The sequence below is a fragment of the Balaenoptera musculus genome, chromosome 10, assembly GCF_009873245.2.
Source record: "Balaenoptera musculus isolate JJ_BM4_2016_0621 chromosome 10, mBalMus1.pri.v3, whole genome shotgun sequence".
Taxonomy (NCBI): domain Eukaryota; kingdom Metazoa; phylum Chordata; class Mammalia; order Artiodactyla; family Balaenopteridae; genus Balaenoptera; species Balaenoptera musculus.
Window position 1 is genome coordinate 36,795,952 of NC_045794.1, and position 19,243 is coordinate 36,815,194.

Sequence of the window (19,243 nt, forward strand, 5' to 3'; positions counted from 1 at the left end):
TTCATGTAATAGTCTTTTTTGGTAACATTAGTTTGAGGAGTATGTGTTCCTTGTGTTCCTTAACTACTGACCTGCCGTAAATAAAAAAGTATTATTAGGAAAAGTCCCAATTTCCTCCACAGTTGATGACAGAGTTGTTTTTTGGTTTGTTTTTTATTTTTGGTTTTTGTTTGTTTGTTTGTTTTTTACCTTGCTTCCTTCTTCCAAACACTGAATACCAAAGACTACTTAAAGATGGTACCTGAAAGCAAAAAGTTATATACCATGAGACAAGTTTGCCAAATTGTGTTGAAGTCCTTTTTATTGTTACTTAAAATATTTGGGAAAAGAATTTCTTGGGGTGGAGAAATCTAGCCTGTAGATTCTTTATTTATTCTTTGGAAACTGTGTACAAAATAAGGAGAATTATGTACCAATGCTAATCTCAAGCCTAGTATACTTTCAGAATTTGCCAGCATTGTAAAAACAGAAAAAATTTATAGCATAATAGATACTGTGTATAAAAGTGTAGTGCCTCCGTTTTTACCTAGTAATGAATGTATACATATTATCCAAGTAAACAATTATGTATTCTAGTATAGTAGAAAAATATCAGATCTTTGGTGTTAGACATATCTGGTTTCAAATCCCAGCTCTTGCCACATAGTTCTGTGGCTCTAGAAAGTTATAGAAAGCTTGAAAGCTTGTTTCCTCAGCAGTATAGTGGGGATAGTTTTGCCTTCTTCTGAGAGCCATCATAGAATTCAAATAACATGATGTTTGTGAATATGCCAGATACATAATAAGCCCTGAGCAAACAGAAGTTCAGGTACTTTACACTGTGTGCAGCTTTGTCAAGAACAGTGTGAGGTGGTATACTGTCATAGCTTTCAACAAATTCAGGCAAGTATCCTAAGTCTCAAATTTATTTGTGTGCTTTATTTATCTCATTAAAAACACACAAATAACACACATCACCATTCATTTTTATCTCCAAGCTCATGCTTAGTTTATTAAGCATAACATTATTGTAATGCCTAAATTGTGCAAATATACTTCCGTACTACTTTTCAAATGTGAACTATTATTTTAGCCCATATTCAGATTTTAGTGGAGGGTTCACATTTTAAAAGCATATTTAAACAAGATCCCTGAGAATATGTTGTCTGTTTTGCTGTGTAAAATATGTGACTACATCACAGAACAGTCGGTTAGTAGGAGTTGGTGCTAGAGGATCAAAGAACAAATACAGAAATCCTTTCCTCTGTTAGTTTTTAGTAATATTACTACTTTTATTAATATTTTATTATAATATTATTGATATTATTACTTATTAGGAGGAAAGGAGGCAGAGCCAAAGGCAGTTGGTTTTTGCTGTCCTCCTTTGGGAACCCCCTTCCTCGGTTGAGATATTTCCCATAAATTGTTACTGGGAGGCAGGACAATAGGCCAGATACTTGCTTCTTTCCTCATTGCCTTTGGTAGCCAAGCCAGTCAGTCAGTCGTTCCTATCTGTGGCTTTGAATCTGGACTGACTGGGGCAAAGAAGCTGAGAGTGGAGAATTCATTTCTGTAGCAACAGCAACATTTAATTTCCAAGAACACAAGTACTGATTTTGGGCTGTCCAGTTTGCACTTGTAATTTTTAGTCCTATGTTAAAGCAATAAACTAATTTCTTTTAATAGCTGTCCATTTTTTTGTTTGTTTTTTTTTGGCCGTGCTGCGTGGCTCGTGGGATCTTAGTTCCCTGACCAGGAGTCGAGTCCGTGCACCCTGCAGTGGAAGCTCGGAGTCCTAACCACTGGAGCGCCAGGGAATTCCCAGTAGTTGTCTTTTTTTTATATTTTGAACTTTAACAACTGGATATAATAAAATTGGGTTTAGTCTCCCAGCAAAGTTGTTGGTTTGGGCTTCCCCCACCTCCAAGTTTTAGCAGCTTTTTACTAAATCTTTAAATACAAATAATGTGTACCTTTGATATTTCTTTTGCCGTAGAATATTATCTATGTAAAACAACTAGATGTCAAGGGTTGACGTAAAAGGTAATTGTTCTACAACTAATAATATAGCTTTTTTTAAAACCTAAAATATGTTTGCAGTGTAGATTTTTTGGTATATCATTTATGTGCATTTATTAACATTTAAATGCACACCTTGCTTTTAAGCTAAAATTTTCTTACAAAATATATATCCCATATGTTTTAAGTCAAATTAAATTTTTTTGCAGCAGGAGGGCTATTAAGAGGGATATGGAATACTTTTTGGTCATTAAAGAAAAATAGCCTGCTAAGAACTTGAGCAATTAAGAAAACTGTAAATGAAACTACCTGAACTGAAGTGCTATTTTCAGCCCTTTTAGTTATGTTTTAAAGACAAAGGAAACAATCTTAGCTTTATAGATAGAGATGTTTGCTTTTAAACTGTTCTTTTGCATATGGTGAATTATTAAAATATCATAACATTTAAAATGTATTATTAATATATTACCTCCTTGCATAGATTGCAGGCTTTTAAGTAATAAAATCTTAAAGTAGTAGAAAAAGTGTGCTTCATTTACTTCACTTATGTTTTCATGATGCCTAAGGAAGTGTTTGATGGTAGGAAAAGTGACAATAATAATCACAGTATGGATTACACCAATAAAGTAATGGTTTTTGGCTTTTAAAAGTTTTGGTAGAAAGTGATTTAACCTTCAGTGTTTGCTTAGGGGAGTTGGAATCAGGACACTTGCACCTAGTAGCCTTATGTGAATAACTTGTTTAGTTTAACCAAACAGCTTTTAACTAGGATAAAAGAAAAAAGGAATTTGGCTGAAAGGGATTTCAGTGAAAGCATAAAAGCTAATCCTGAGCTTTAGCTGCAGTTATTTACGTAATGAGCAGGGGACTAGCCATTATAAATTGTACTGATGATGTAATTGAAAATAATATATATCTTTGAAAGATGGCCAATGACTGAGAAAAAAAGCATCAGATATAGTTACTATAATAAATGTATTAGGTATTAAATTTTGTATCACTTTGTCAAATATTGTAAATCTAGTTTCTGTCTTTTGTGAAAGTAACAGGATCAGAGAAAAAGTGTTGTTTCTATTGTTTTTAGTTGGAGTAGCATTTATATTGTTACACTTAAGTATAAGATTCAGTAGAAAGGAAAAGATAGAAGATGCAAAAGAATAGGTAGTTTATGAAGGAACACAGTAGCATCCAGTGTATAAGTGAAGGAGTTAACTCTGGAAACAGTGACTACTTCTGGGTAATATCCAAGGGAAGGAAAGATGATTAATGACAGAAGATTTAATATATAGAAAAAGGAAGTTAAGGAAGCTCTAGTAGAGTAACTTAAGTTCCTTCAGTAATAACCTTTTTTTTTTTTTCAGAGATATGAAAGTCCCTATACACTAATACAGGTGAAGATGAGCTCTAAAATAGTAAGATTAAGGTTCAGTGTTTAACAAAAGGTGAAAGTTTGGAGCAGTTTCTGTGGGGAATGTTTTTAGGAGCAGAAATTAATAAAATGAGTTGTGAGTAATAGTAAGAGTCACTTGATAATCGGGACCATAAACTTGGAGGTGGGCTAAATTTTATTGAGCAAAGCTTGACAGTTTTGGAGTTGTGGGAAAGAATCTCAGAGTAGATGGTTAGTCGGATGGGCAAGGTTAAAAAAAAAGAGGTTACCAGTGCCACCACTACAATGACTACTACTAGTAATAACGATTGTGATGATAATTTATTGTTGGCATACTATTTGCCAAATAATTTTACACGTATCATCACAGCTAGATTAACAGTAAGTAAAATGAGTTTCAGAGAAAAGTTATTTGCCCATTTCCTCTGCCTGTGGTTGTGTGTCCCCAGAGTTGTGTGTGGGGAGGGGGGGAGGCACCCTTCAGATTGTACATGCCAGAAATTGTATATTTAATACAACAGTTTTTCAGCAGATGGCAGTAAAGAATCTTAAGGAAGGTATTCTTTAAATTTGTACAAAGGCACCATATAACCATACTGTGGCAGCAGTATATAAAATTGTATCAGTAACAGACCCAGTCTTAGACTCACAGACATAGAAAACAAACTTATGTTTACCAAAGGGGAAAGGGCATGGGGGAAGGATAAATATATGTATAACTGAATCACTTGCTGTACACCAGAAACTAACACAACATTGTACATCAACTATACTTCAATTAAAAAAACAAAACAGACTCAGTTTTGTTTAAAAAACACATATACACAGAGAAGACTTAAAGCATATATACCAAAATGTTAGCAGTCTGGATAATTGGATCACAGAGAATTTTTATTTTCATTTGGTCGCTCTTTTGAATTTTTCTGATCTCTTTAAATGAACATGTTGTTTGTTTTGGGGGACTTGGGGTAGGTTGTTGATGGAAAGGTAGTAGTCAGGAAGATTGTTTAGACACACTTGTAAACAGTAGTGACATCCCATTTCATGTCTTATTCTTCTCCATCTCAGAAAAATCCATAGTGTTCTGAAAACTCACTGTTTTGCATTGAAATTACATTTAAGCATTTTAAATCCAGATATTCCACTTAGGGGATTTGGAATCCCTAACTTCTCTCCACCCTCATATGATCACTGTAGCCAACTTCATCACTATTTTAGAACTTCACCTTGTACCATAGTCAGTCAGAGACTGGTTTGTATGACTCGAACAGTTAGATGAATAAAGAGAAAATACACTTAGGATGAGGGGAGACATAGTAGGTAAGAGGGAAATTAATAGATTCTGTCTTGGGCAGGTAAAGTGAGCACTTAAAAATTCTTGTCTTAAAACCACACACACACAGAGTTGTGTATATTTAGTAATTTAAATTGATCTAAAGAAGTACTAACTTTGTCCTTTTTTCTTGTGACTGGTGAATTCATCAATTTTATGTATTGTAAATAAACTTGATTCATTTAATGTATTGCAAAATAGTTTAAAAATAGATACCATTTTGACTAGTGACAAGTAGTAGTACATTTGGATTTTGGTTTGTGTGTCTGTGTGTGTGTAAACAATTTTACTTTTCAATTAATAAATTAATAGTATTTAGGTAAAATCTTAAAAGTACAATAAGAACTGTTTTCTTGTGACAGTTAGTTGTACTCCAGTCATATATTTCATATTAATGAAATCGCATTATGAGTACTGAAAAGTAAAAGAAATTCCAAAACTAAAAATGTACTTACTGATTTTAGTTACACAGTAAACTTTTTAAAAAATCACATCCCCATGAGTTATTTATTTTATAACTAGAATTTTGTACCTTTTGACTTCCTTCACCTATTTCACATTCCGCCCTCCCATCTCCTGCCTCTGACAACCACCAGTCTCTTCTCTTTACCTATGAGCTTAGTAGGAGGGTTTGTCTTGTTTTGTTTTGTTTTTCTTTTTTTTAGCTTCCACATATTAAATGAGGTCATAGGGTATTTGTCTTTCTCTGTCTGACATATTTCACTTAGCACGATTCCCTTGAGGTCCATCCAAGTAGTCACAGATGGCAAGATTTTGTTCTTTTTTTATGGCTAATATTTCTGTGTGTGTGTGTGTGTGTGTGTGTGTGTGTGTATACCACATTTTCTTTCCATTCATCTGTCGATGGACACTTAGGTTGTTTCTGTATCTTGGCTATCGTAAATAATGCTGCAGTGAACATGGGGACGCACATTTCTTTTCAAGTTAGTGTCTTCATTTATTTGGATAAATTTCCAGAACAGGAATTGCTGGATCATATGGTAGTTCTATTTTTAATATTTTGAGAAACCTCTATGTTGTTTTCCACAGTGGCCACACCAATTTGCATTCTCACCAAGAGTGCACAGGGGCAGGGGTTTTGTTTTCTCCATATCCTCACGAACACTTCTTATTTCTTGTGTTTTTGATAGTAGTCATCTTAACAGATGTGAGTTGATATCTCTTTGTGGTTTTGATTAGTGATGTTGAGCATTTTTTCATGTACCTGTATGTCTTCTTTGGAAAAATGTCTATTTAGAACCTCTACCCATTTTTTAATTTTGGGGTTTTTGCTGCTGCGTTGTATGAGTTCTTTATATATTTTGGATATTAACCCCTTATCAGATATATGATTTGTAAATGTTTTCTCCCATTCAGTACATTGTCTTTTCATTTTGTGGATCATTTCCTTCGCTTTGCAGAAGCTTTTTAGTTTGATGTGGTCCCACTTGTTTATTTTTGCTTATTTATTTTTGCTTATCGTTGGCTTTGTTTTTGGTATCAAATCTACAAAATCATTGCTGAAGCCTATGTCAAGGAGCTTACCACCTATGTTTTCTTCTAGGCGTTCTATGATTTCAGGCCTTACATTCCAGTCTTTAATCCATTCTGAGTTAATTTTTTTGTATGGTATAAGAGAACAGTCCAGTTTCATTCTTTTGCATGTGGCTATCCAGTGTTAGCAACACTGCTTATTGAAGACAATGCCTTTTTTTCTATCATATATTTATCACAAATTAATTGACTATATATGGGTTTATTTCTGGGCTTTCTGTTCTGTTTCATTGATCTATGTGTCTGTTTTTATGCCAGTACCATACTGTTTTGATTACTATAGCTTTGTAATATAGTTTGAGATCACAGCACATGATGCCTCCAGCTTTTCATGTTTCTCAAGATTGCTTTGGCTTTTTGAGGTCTTTTGTGGTTCCATACAAATTTTAGGCTTGCTTGTTCTATTTCTATGAAATATGCCATTGGAATTTTGATAGGGATTGCATTGACTCTGTAGGTTGCTTTGGGTAGTGTGGACACTTTAACACACTACACTAATATTAATTCTTTGAACCCATGATAGTTTTACAATAAACTGTTGGTAAGTATTTATATAGATGAATATAAATGGTATGAAATATGTCAGTTACAATGATTTTTGACCTTGTCCTTTATAATTCAGTATTTAATTCTTTTGATTAAAATTTATTTTAAAATGCCTATCATTTCCTGAAGGAATTTTAATTTGAAATATATATGTGCTCCACATCAAAAATTGGCTCAAATATAGATACGTTTATCTGACATCCATAAAAAATTAGATCCTGAGAGAGCTGCCATAAACTTCAAAGATATTGACTGTACAAATATTTGAGTTACTAATTAGTAATTGAAGTCTTTTAACGTATTCTTTGCTGTCTGGATTCCAGTATTCTTTCATTACCATGTATTCTAATTAACAAGGGAGTATAGTATCTGATTTTCTTCAGGTTTCTGTCCTTGGCCAGATACACTCAGGCATTTGTATTATTAATATTAAGCCTCAGGGTCTGGAGTGAGTAGGGTGTGATGGTGGAGAAACGAGAGACATGACTTCTTAAACATGGATGGACATACAAAATGTGAATTCAACTAAAAAGTCAGAATCACCAAAATGTGTAGCATTTAGATTTTTAGATTGAATATGCTAGAGTTTATTATATGTAATATGAAATCTGATAAATGCTTGAGCAGCTTCTAAAAGTACAAGAGTATGGTATTTGTTTATAAGATAATGTTCTGTTGTGTTTTAAAATGAAATTTTATTTACTTTCAAGAGATTCTTAACTGACCTTCATTGAAGGTAGGGAATTGAGAATGAAACATTAAGCTTAAAACAAATTACCAGAAGTGTTCAGAACAATTGAGTATTTGGCTTTAAATATAAGCAGAAATTTAAAAAATATTCTTTGAAATGAAATGAACTTGAAATTTGTTTGCACTATTTTGCTTAATATTTCTATATATTGATCTGGAGCTTTTGTATTAGGAGAGCAGGTTTTCTATTTTAAAGAACATATCTAAGTGTTAGAAAACTTCTACTACTTTTATTTTTTGTAGGTGGTTTCAGACCCCCTCACAGGTTTTCTACCATGCAGCAACTGAACATGGAGGGAAGGACGTATATCCAGGGCAGTGTCTTTGGGAAGGTTGTGAGCCTTTTCAACGACAGAGGTTTTCTTTCATTACCCACTTACAGGTACACTTTCTTAATTCTATTTGGTTTGTAACTCATTTGGTTGTGTTAAAGATCTTGATGCATGTGTTTTTTACTTCCTCTTTCTTAAAAAGGACAAACACTGTTCAAAGGATGCCCTGCTTGCAGGATTAAAACAAGATGAACCAGGACAAGCAGGAAGTCAGAAATCTTCTATCAAGTAAGGAATCTGAGTTTACTTCCTGTTGCACAAAAAAAAAGACAAATCAGGAAACGAGGCAAAACTTAGTAATAAAAGGCGATTTAGTGTATCGGGAGACGGGAAACCTGGGTTGTAGTCCAGCTCTACCATTAACCAGCTATGTGTGTGACCCTGTTCAAATTGTGTAAGTGCCCTAGGAATCACTTCTCATTTTGGCTGGACCACATGGTCTGTAAGTACCTTGTAGCTCTAATATTTTGATTCCACTATGTAGACAAGTCATTGGAAGTAATGACAGAGGATATATGAGAAATGCTTTGTAAACTGGAAATAAATATATGGTTCTTTGTCCTTGAGAGAGTAGTTGAACGTGTACTTGATAATGGCAAAGAGATTTATTCTTACAGCTACTCCTGAGGAGAGGCCAAGGTGGCATGTGAGGGTCCAGTATAAAATTGTATATGTCACATTTACTATATGGTTATTCATTTACCTATTATTTCATGAACACACACTTGTAGTCAAGTTCTGAGTTAGCTGTAGATTCCTGTAAGGTCCTTATTAGATTTACATAACATTTCCTGTTCTGTTTCTGAGGCCTTTAGTTGTACACTCTGTAACCTAAAAAATACAGTCAGCCCTCCATATCCTCAGGTTCGGCATCTGAGGATTCAACCAACCAGGGATCAAAAATACTTGGAAAAAAAAAATTTCAGGAAGTTCCAAAAAGCAAAACTTGAATTTGCCATGCACTGGCAACTATTTACATAGCATTTACATTGTATTAGGTATATAAGTAATCTAGAGATGATTTAAAGCACACAGGAAGATGTGTGTAGGTTATATGCAAATACAGTCGTCGCTCGGTATCTGCCTGGGATTGGTTCCAGGATTTTGGTATCCACAGGGAATCCTGGACCCAATCCCCCGTGGACACCAAGGGACAACTGTATTTTAAATTCTCATAATGTGAAAATAAATTAATTTGTCACCATTTATTGAGATACTGCTGTGTACTGGGCATTATGCCAGACATAGGGACTTCTAAGAACAAGATATAGTGTAACTTCACAGAGTTGAAATTCTAGACAGAGAACTAGAAGTATAGGAACACAGAAGCTGCTTACATACTTTATTCATTCCATTACTGTTTATTCTCTCCATTACTATTTATTCCACGTGCTAGGCACTAAGGTATAGCACGAGGTATACGTGACCAAGATGTTTTGCTGTTTTCAAGTCTGGAGATGCAATGAGAGGTATAGGTAATTCTTATTATATGGTGTAATAAGTCCTAAAATGAAGATATGCACAAGACACTGTGAGAGCCCACCTAAACCAATCTAGGAGACCAGGGAAGGCTTTCTGGTAGAAAGCACATCCAAACTGAGACCCAAAGAATGAGGAGTAAATAGCTGAGAGTTTCATAAGCCATAATCATGAGTTTGGATTTTACCCTAAAGGCAGTAGAAAGTCATTTTTCTGCCAAGTATCTTTTTCTGTAATTTTCACTGTACAGTTGACCCTTGAACAGCACAGATATGAACTGGGAGGATCTACTTATATGTGGATTTTTGTCACAGTAAATACTACGGTGCTGCACCATCTGTGGTTGGTTGAATCCACAAATGTGGAACTGTGGATATGGAGGGCCAACTGTAAAGTTATATGCGGATTTTTGACTGCAGAGAGAGTGGGTACTCCTAACTCCCGTGTTGTTCAAGGGTGAACTGTATTTAATTTCTGTGTATTATGTAGCCTATAAGAGTATGTTGCAGTATGTTTGATTTTGCTCAAATTTGGAGGAACTTATATTTGGTATGTCAGTTACAATCAATCAAAAATCTTTGTCACTTATACATAAAATCTAATAATAATTTTTATCTGTGTCCATATGTAGATATCCTTACTTGTAGACAGCTATATGTAGATATAGATAAAAAGTGGTTTACAATTTAAAGATTGCTTTTATGTTAACTTACTTAATATTCAGAATTAGTTTACTTATGTAAAAAGGTGCCAGAAATATCCCCACTTTACAGATGCAAAACCTGAAGCACAAAGGGGCAAACTGAACTTGAAAGTCATGCAGCTAGTTACGGTGTCAGAAATAGGATTTCCTCACTGTGAGCCAGTGCTCTCGCCACTACTGCCCCACCAGAATACAACAGATACTGATACAATTTTTCTGCTTGGCGAAGGAAACCTAGAGTAGTTTGAAATCTGATTTTATATAAAGTCTATCTCTGCAGTCCCTCCATTCTGTATCTTTCCTAAAGGACAATAGAGCTATACTGAAAGAATTGATTGAAATTAGTAAATAATGACGAAAAATTATGTAACATAGTAATAGTTTGAAGTGTAGTAGTTGGCATAATTTTGTATTATTATCATATTAGGTTATCTTTTCCTGGGTGACCTATACATATACCAGTACATTCTCAGGTAATATTATTTTACTCCTAGGTACAGTTTAGCAAATATAATTTGCAGCTCAAATTGTGGACTAGTCTTTGTTAACATCTTTACATTGCATTCAAAGATGTGAACTTCACAACTTTAAATACTATGTTGTATTTATATATGGGCTGTACCAGAACATCTGTTGTTTGCTTTAAAGTTGATAGATTGGAAAATAAAAGACTTGAAACTTCTTGATACCAAGAGCCCTTATGCCTAGGCTGACGCAAGAGTAAATATTACTGCTGGGCCACGGGAGCTTTTACTCACCCTGTATCCAGAGATTCAGAGTAACCACCTTAGGGGTTGGCAGGTTGGTCATTCGTTATCAGTCTGTCTGCAGCATCATGTTAACAATCTCTTTCTCTCTCTGGTCAATTTAGGCAGCCAGCTGTAGGGGGCACAAGCTCAACTCCTAGAGCACAGAAGGCCATTGTGAATCATCCCAGTGCTGCCCTTATGGCTCTTAGGAGAGGATCAAGAAACCTTGTCTTTCGAGATTTTACAGTGAGTAAGCCTTGAAAGCTTTATCTGTAAAGGTGTGCACACTGTGTGATTTAGATCTTTATTCTTTTTCTTTTCTTTTCCTTTTTAAGGATGAAAAAGAGGGACCAATAACTAAACACATCCGACTAACAGCTGCCTTAATATTAAAAAATATTGGTAAATATTCAGAATGTGGTCGCAGGTGAGTAATCTGTTTTCTGTAGCCAGAGTGAATCTAGATTATTTTACTTTTACCTATAAGTTAATAAGGTTAGATGTCTGCATTTTATTCACTGCTTTTCTCATCAATTTTTGGATATGTCCGAAAGCTTATGTCAAGCTCAGGCCATCATGGATTCTTAAAAGACAAAAAAGTAGAAGTTGAAACAACCAAAAGGTTTTCTTTTAACTTGTTTCATCAGGTTAAATTTCTTGCTGGTCATAGAATTTAAGTTTATTTTATTTATTTATATTCATTTATTTATTTTGGCTGCATTGGTTCTTCATTGCTGCGTGTGGGCATTCTCTAGTTGTGGCGAGCAGGGGCTATTCTTTGTTGCGTTGCATGGGCTTCTCACTGCAGTGGCTTCTCTTGTTGCGGAGCACAGGCTGTAGGCGCACGGGCTTCAGTAGTTGTGACACACGGGCTCAGTAGTTGTGGAGCACGGGCTTAGTTGCTCCGTGGCATGTGGGATCTTCCTGGACCAGGACTCGAACCCATGTCCCCTGCATTGGCAGGCGGATTCTTAACCACTGCGCCACCAGGGAAGCCCTGATCATAGAATTTAGAGCAAAATGTAGATCTACAGGAGAAAACTTAGGAGTTTACTGTGAGGAAAAATGAATTGCTCACTTGAATCATGTGGAATTCAGTTTGATAATTACCGTTTTAATGAAACCATCAAAGCCATACGTGTGCCAAGATTCACTATAATACTCTGAAGTTTTAAAAGTTACTTTTTAGGGGACTTAAGAGAAAACTTAGAATTTTGTAGATCTATAGCAACTGGAAACAATAACTCTAACCCTAGAGAGAGCAAATGTGGATTTGCCTCCCTTGTCTCCCTTGAAGCTTGAAACTAGTATTCTAGTATTATTCCTCCTCCATCTTCAGCTGACCCAACTCAGGCTCCTTCATTGGGAAGTTGTCCTCTGATGCATCTTGCCTTCCAGATAGTGATTTTCTCTCCTAGTCTCTCTCCTCTCACATACTATTAATCGAATCTACCTTGGTTCTCCTCCCCCCATTTTACCTTGTGTTAGTTAGGTCTTTAATGATATTTCTTGCAGTAACCTTCCAACTGGACTTTCCAAACATAAAAACAGTGCCATCAATAACAACAACAAAAAAAAGCAGTTAATTTAACTATATCAAACTTTAAAGCTTCTGTAAATTAATGATGAATAAAACTTAAAACTAAAGTTTTTAAAAAGTATTTTTAATGACAAAAGTTACTATATTTAGTGTATCAAGTATTCCCACAGAGGAATAAGAAAAATTCTTAACACTCAAATGAAAAATAAGCATAGTTTTTCAGGAAAAAAAAAGAAATATGAAGGTTTCGTCATTAGCATCTCCCAGCTTCATTCATAACATGAGTTCTTCCTTCCTTTCTCACTGTATTTCCCTCCCCAACCCTCCTTTTGCTACATTTCAATTTTAGCCAAACTAAACCACATGCAGATTCCAACCATGCAAGACGTCTTTCGTGTTGCACTTTTGTACATTTGTTCCAGTGCTATAACTGTCCTCCCTGTGTTGTGGCCCATTTAGTATCTGCAAGCCCTCCCTGATTCAGCTCAGACGTTGGCTTCTGTGTGCTGCCTTTCCTATGCTGTGTTCCCCTTCCTCATTGAGTTTGTTCTTCTCTGTTTTTATAACATGTCTGTCTTATAACATTTCATCTTACTGTTTTGTAAGTAGTTTTTTATGTGGCTTTTTTCCACTACTGACCTAAATACAGATTTTCTCTGATTAATCTTTGTAGCCCAATTGCCCAATACATCAGAGATAATCCCTACTTCCTATTCATCCTTCAAGACTCAACCCAGGTTACCTCTTCCTTTCCTGACATCTCCCTCACTACCTACCCTTGACCTAAGGTGCCCCCCACACATTGCATTGTTACCACCTTACATGATGAGATCTGTGAAAGCAGGGGTTGAATATTTATTTTTGTTTTTGTGTCCTCAGTGCCTAGCATAGTGTTGGGAATATAATAGTGATTCAATAAATATTTGATTGATAGACAGATGGAAGGGAAGAAGGTCTCAAAAATTCATTTTTTCCTAGAGTTCTGATCTGGAATTTGTGTAGACAGTTGGAATTCTAAAAGTAATTTTATAACTTTTTCCTCACATTCAAATTGTACATTCTTAGGCTTACAGCAAAGCCACTTTGGCTACATCTAATATAATTATTGAACCAAAAGTTTTCATCTTACAGTTTGTGTTTTGTTGTTGATTTTGTTATTTTATTTAACTCTAAACCTTCTAGATGTCTTTTGGCATCTTCAGGTGCTATGATCTTAGAAAAGCAGAAGCAAAAGAATTAAAACAATCCATTAAATTCTTCCCATTCACCCTCCCAGTCTGGGTTGAAATCCCCATGTAGAACCTCTATTGAATATCTCCAGTAATGAGGAGTTTTGCTAGAGCAGGAGTACTGACAGAATCTGGCAAAGCATAGGTGAAGAAAAAAGTATAGGAAATCAGATACTGCAAAAGATAATTCTTTGTTGATATATTATATTTCCTTGTCTCTGGTGGAGTAAGTTACCAGGTGTGATTTTTTTTTTTTTTAAACTAAAGCAAATTCTATTTGCAATAAGAAAATTACAGGTCAACAGGAAGATATATGGAAATTTACTTTCATTCTTACAGTACAGTATACTGAAGAGTATGAAATGTCAGCATTTTTTAAAATTTTAAGTTCAGAGTCTGATGAATAATGTAAACTTTTTAAATGCAGTTTATCTCCTTTATGATTAAACTTGAGCTTTGGAGAATTGCAATATATTTCTCCTCTTTTTGATGTATACCTTTTGTCTGTGTAATACATGGGTCTTATTTAAAAATCAAATGATACTTTCACTGATAATGAACAATCTGAAAAAGAAACAAACAATTCTATTTACAATAAATCAAAAGAATAAAATACTTAATCACATTAACCAAGGAGGTGGAAGACTTGTACATTGAGAACTATAAAACATTGCTGAAAGAAATTAAAGAAGACGTAAATAAATGGAAAGACATCCTTTGTTCATGGATTGGAAGACTTAATATAGTTTAGATGTCAGTACTACCCAAAGCAATCTACAGATTCAATGCAACCCCTATCAAAATTTCAGTGACAGTTTTGCAGAAATAGAAAAATTTGTTCTAAAATTCATATGGAATCTCAAGGAACCTTGAATAGCAAAACTATCTGGAAAAGGGGGAACAAAGTTAGAGGACTCACACTTTCTGATTTCAAATTTCACTGCAAAGCTATAGTAATCAAAACAGTGTACTGTCTTTAGTGACATAAAGACAGACATATTAACCAAGGAAACAGAATGGAGAGCCCAGACATATGTGGTCCTTGCATATGTGGTCAAATGATTTTCAATAAGGATGCCAATTCTCTATTCAATGAGGAAAACTGGAATGAGGAGTTGGGAAAACTGGAAATTAACATGCAAAAGAATGAAGTTGAACCCTTACCTAACACCATATGCAAAAATTAACCCAAAATGCATCAAAGACCTAAAAGTAAGAGCTAAAACTATAAAGCTCTTAGAAAAAGCTTCATGACATTGGATTTGAGAGTGATTTCTTGGATATGACACCAATGGCACAGGCAATAAAAGAAAACATAAACAAATTGAATTTCATCAAAATTAGAAACTTGTGCATCAGAGGACACTATCAACAGAATAAAAAGACAATCAACAGAATAGGAGAAAAGAATTACGAATCAAATATCTGATAAAGGGGTTAATATTCAGACTATATAAAGAACTCCTAAAACTCAACAACAGAAAGCAAACAAACCAAATCAAAAATGGGCAGAGGACTTGAATAGAAATATCTCCAAAGAAGATAAATAAATGGCCAATAAGCATATGAAAAGATGTTCAACATTACTAATCATTAGGAAAATGCAAATCAAAACCACAATGAGGTACTATTTCATACCCATTAGAATGGCTATTATTAAAAACAAACAAACAAAAAATCGAAAACAATTAAGTGTTGGCAAGGATGTGGAAAAATTGGAACCCTTGTGTGTTGCTGATGGAAATATAAAATGGCACAGCCACTGTGGAAAAGAGTGTGGCCATTCCTCAAAAAATTAAACATTTCATTCAGCAGTTCCACTTTTGGGTATATACACAAAGGAATTTAAAGCAGGGAGTTGAACAGATATTTATGCACCATTTTCATGGCAGCATTATTCACAGTAGCCAAAAGGTAGAAGCATCCCACGGGTCCATCAACAGAGGAATGGATAACTAAAATGTGTGTGTATATATACAATGGAATATTACTCAGCCTTAAAAAAGAATGAAATTCTGATACATTCTACAACATGGATAAACCTTGAAGACATTGTGTTAAGTGAAATAAGCCAGGCACAAAATGACAAATATTGTATGATTCCACTTAAATGAGGTACCTAGAAAGTAGAACAGTGGAACAGCCCCCAGCAGGGGGTTAGGGGAGTGAGGCAGTGGAGTGTTCTTGTTAGTCGTGGGAAGATGAAAAAGTTCTGGAGATGGATGGTGGTGATGGTTGCACAATAGTGCCAATGTACTTAATGCCCCTGAACTGAACACTTAAAAATGGTTAAAGTAGTAAATTTTGTTTTATGTATATTTTACCACAATTTAAAACTAAAAACAACAACAACAAAGGAGGGATTTGGGGAAGATGCAGAGTGGCTACTAATGAGTATTTGGTTTCTTTTTGGGATGATGAAAATATTCTAAAATTGATTGTGGTGATAGTTGCACAATTCTGTTAATATACTAAATACCACTGAATTATACACTTTAAACAGGTGAATTGTGTGGTATATGAATTACGTATCAATAAAGCTGTTATAAAATTTTTTTTAATTAAATGGTAAAGCTTATAACAAACTATATAGTCCCCTACTTCACCCTTCCTACCCACATCCAAGGGAGAGCTTTCAACAAGTTGAGCTAATTTTTCTGGTATTTGCCTCCATGTTTCTAAATAACATGTTTATGTTACTATTTCTTAATTTACCTATTCTACACTTTACCTGTTGACTCTCTTTCTGTTGAACACTGTTAAAACCTCTCTTCCTTACGCTTTTCATTTCCTCATAATATTGTTACATCTTAAATCAGATGTTGTTGTATTGTTTGATGCTGAGCCACGTGCTACTGTTTTACATTTCTTTTTCTCTCTTTGTTTTTGGGGGGTTAATGATTGTCTTGCTTCTTGATTAGCTTTTAATGGGCCTAATGCTGATTTTCCCATATATTTCAATCAGTATCTTTCAAGCCTATGTATAAGCTATCTAAAAACTTAAACACAGTTGTTAAACCTCTATCAGTTCTACATTTTTTTCCCCTTGGAAACTGGCTTTGGTAGTCTACACAGCTTGCTTTGTAGGCCTGGTACACAGCTGTCCTTGGGAATTCCTTCTATGTTGAAACCTTTTTCTTGAATCCTACTTACTTCTTTTACTTGAGTTCCTCCCTCATTGTAGTAAGGTATGTCCTCCAATAATTTCAAGACCCTACCTGTCTGAAAATGTTTTTAGTCTACCCTTAGTCTTGATAGTTTGGTTAGATATAGAATTCTAGATTGAAAAATCACTTTCCTTTAAAAATCTGAGGACATTGCTCTAATGTCTTCTAGCATGCAGCTTTGCTGTTGAGAAGTCCAGTGACATTCTGATTCCCATTCCTTTGTATGAGATCTATTCCCCCACCACCCTCCGGAAGTTCTTAGGGTCTTTTTTTTCCAATTTCTGTTATTCTGAAATTTCATGAATGCTGTGTCTTGGTGTGGGTGTTTTTTGTTGTTGCTGTCATTGAAGTGGGCATTTCATTTCAGTAGATCCTTTCAATCAAGAGATTCATGTCCTTCAGTAATGGGAAACTTTCTCAAATGTTTCTTTTTATAATTCCCTGCTATCCATTGTCTGTTCCCATTTCTAGAACTTCTGTTTTTTTTGGATGCTGGACCTTTGTAAAGTGATCCTCTAACTTTCTTTTCTTTCTTAGCTTTCATTTTTGTCTGTTTAATCTGTTTTCTAGAAATTTCCTTGACTTTATTATCAAATCTACTGCATTTTTACTTCACCTGCCATGCTTTAAATTCTAAGAGCTCTTTTTAAGTTGTCAGTTGTTGCTATTTTTATAACATCCTCTTCATAGGATGAATACAGTGCTTGTTCATCTCTCTCTCAGGATATTAATGCCAGTAGTCTTGAAGTTTCTTCTTCTCCTAGTATGGTTGCTGTGTACTCGAAATTCCTTGAAATGTCTGAGGATTTGGGGCTTCATGTTATATTTTAAGAATGAAATACCTGCTAGCTAGTTGGAAGCTCTGGGTGCGTGACCCCCACGTGTCACTAGTGATTGCCATTTTAGGGTGACCCCCGATGAACCAGTTTGTTTCCTAGAAGCCCCTCAAACGTCAGTCTTCGTAGAGATTGTTTCTCCAGGGAAGAATCTTTGATTTCCTTGCCTTTAGAAGTGGGCAACTTGAAGGAGAGTCCGTGAGGGCCTGCATTGTGGAAACAGAATTGGGGGTGGAGTGGGCAGGAGGATCTCACTTTCCTTCACACTGTCTGTGTCTCTGTAAGTCCTAACCCTTTCTGGTTTAGTTTCTCCAGAAAATGAATTTCTTTTATTCATTTTGGGAGGGAAAGGAGATAAACTTGTATCAAACTGTGCTATTTTCCTAAAAGCTGACTTGTGTCTTAAATTGTTTTCACTAATGCTACTTACAAATTATTTCTTATCTATTAAGTACATTAAAGTGACACAATGTTTATCCTTTGTTAAACATATCAAAAAGATAAAGGAACTTTTGAAATTTGAAATTGAAAGAATATCATTTTATACAACAAAAAAGGCATATTTCATTTTTTATCTAGTGAGAGCTTATTTAATTCTTTAAAACCTCCCAAAATAAAAGATATTAATTTATATCAAAAACGAAATTGTTACTTTAAAATCATCCTAGTGATTTAAATGTAGTCTTTCTAGTTTTATCCATGTGACATAAAAATAAAAGAAAGAATACTTTTTAACATGTGACTGTTCATCAGTTTGGAAAATATGATTTTACTTGTTAAGCTTTTGAAAGTAAAGGCTTTTTGCTTTGTCAAAATGTTCATTGATTATAGAGGGGAAATAATTTGATTCCACTTAGTAGGTTATTTTTAAATCAAGTATTTTATGGCTATTTTTTCTTTTCCAGAAAAAAAATTGTAGACATTTTATAGTTCATTTAAAAATTTGTTAAATAAACTTTTGAAGTAAATCATGCCTAAAGAAAAGTAAAAAACAACAGAAGTGTGAAGCTCAATGAACTATCACAAAGTGAACCACCCACATAACCAACCATCCAAGTTACGAAATTGATCAACACCAGTACCACGGAGTCCCTCCGAGTGACCCTGGTCTTTACCCCGTCCTTGTCTGTGGGACCATTGTCCTGATCTGTAACACCATAGATTAACTTCACTTGATTTTGAACTTTATATAAGTAAAATCATATAGTGTATTTTTTTCTTGTGCTAGCTTTTTTTTTCTCAGCATTGTTTGTGAAATTCATTCATGTTGCATGCAGTAGTACTGTGTATATATAGCAGTATAGAATTCTGTTGTATGAATATACTCAAATTTATTTTTTCCATTCTATTTTTGATGGACATATGGGTTGTTTCCAGTTTGGGACTATTAAGAATAATGCTGCTATGAACATTCTATGAACATTTTTTGGCCATATATGTACATATTTCTGTTGAGCTTTTATGAAGGATTGGTGATTCATTGGTGCTTTATTTTAGTACATAATGCCAAACAATTCCAAAGTGGTTTTATCAATTTACACTCCCTCCAGCAATGTTATGAGAGAGTCTCAGTTGCTCCACATACTTGCCAACATTTGCTATTGTAATTTTAATATTTAATTTTAGCCATTCTTTTG

General features: G+C 34.7%; 1 protein-coding gene across 1 annotated transcript in view; it reads left to right on the top strand.

Annotated features, from left to right (window-relative positions):
- Positions 1-19,243, top strand: part of ARID2 (AT-rich interaction domain 2) — a 179,886-nt gene that overhangs the window by 157,523 nt on the left and 3,120 nt on the right. The window contains 4 exon segments of the mRNA XM_036865790.1: positions 7,815-7,953; positions 8,046-8,131; positions 10,957-11,080; positions 11,170-11,261. Of these exon segments, the coding sequence (XP_036721685.1) occupies positions 7,815-7,953; positions 8,046-8,131; positions 10,957-11,080; positions 11,170-11,261 (441 nt within the window).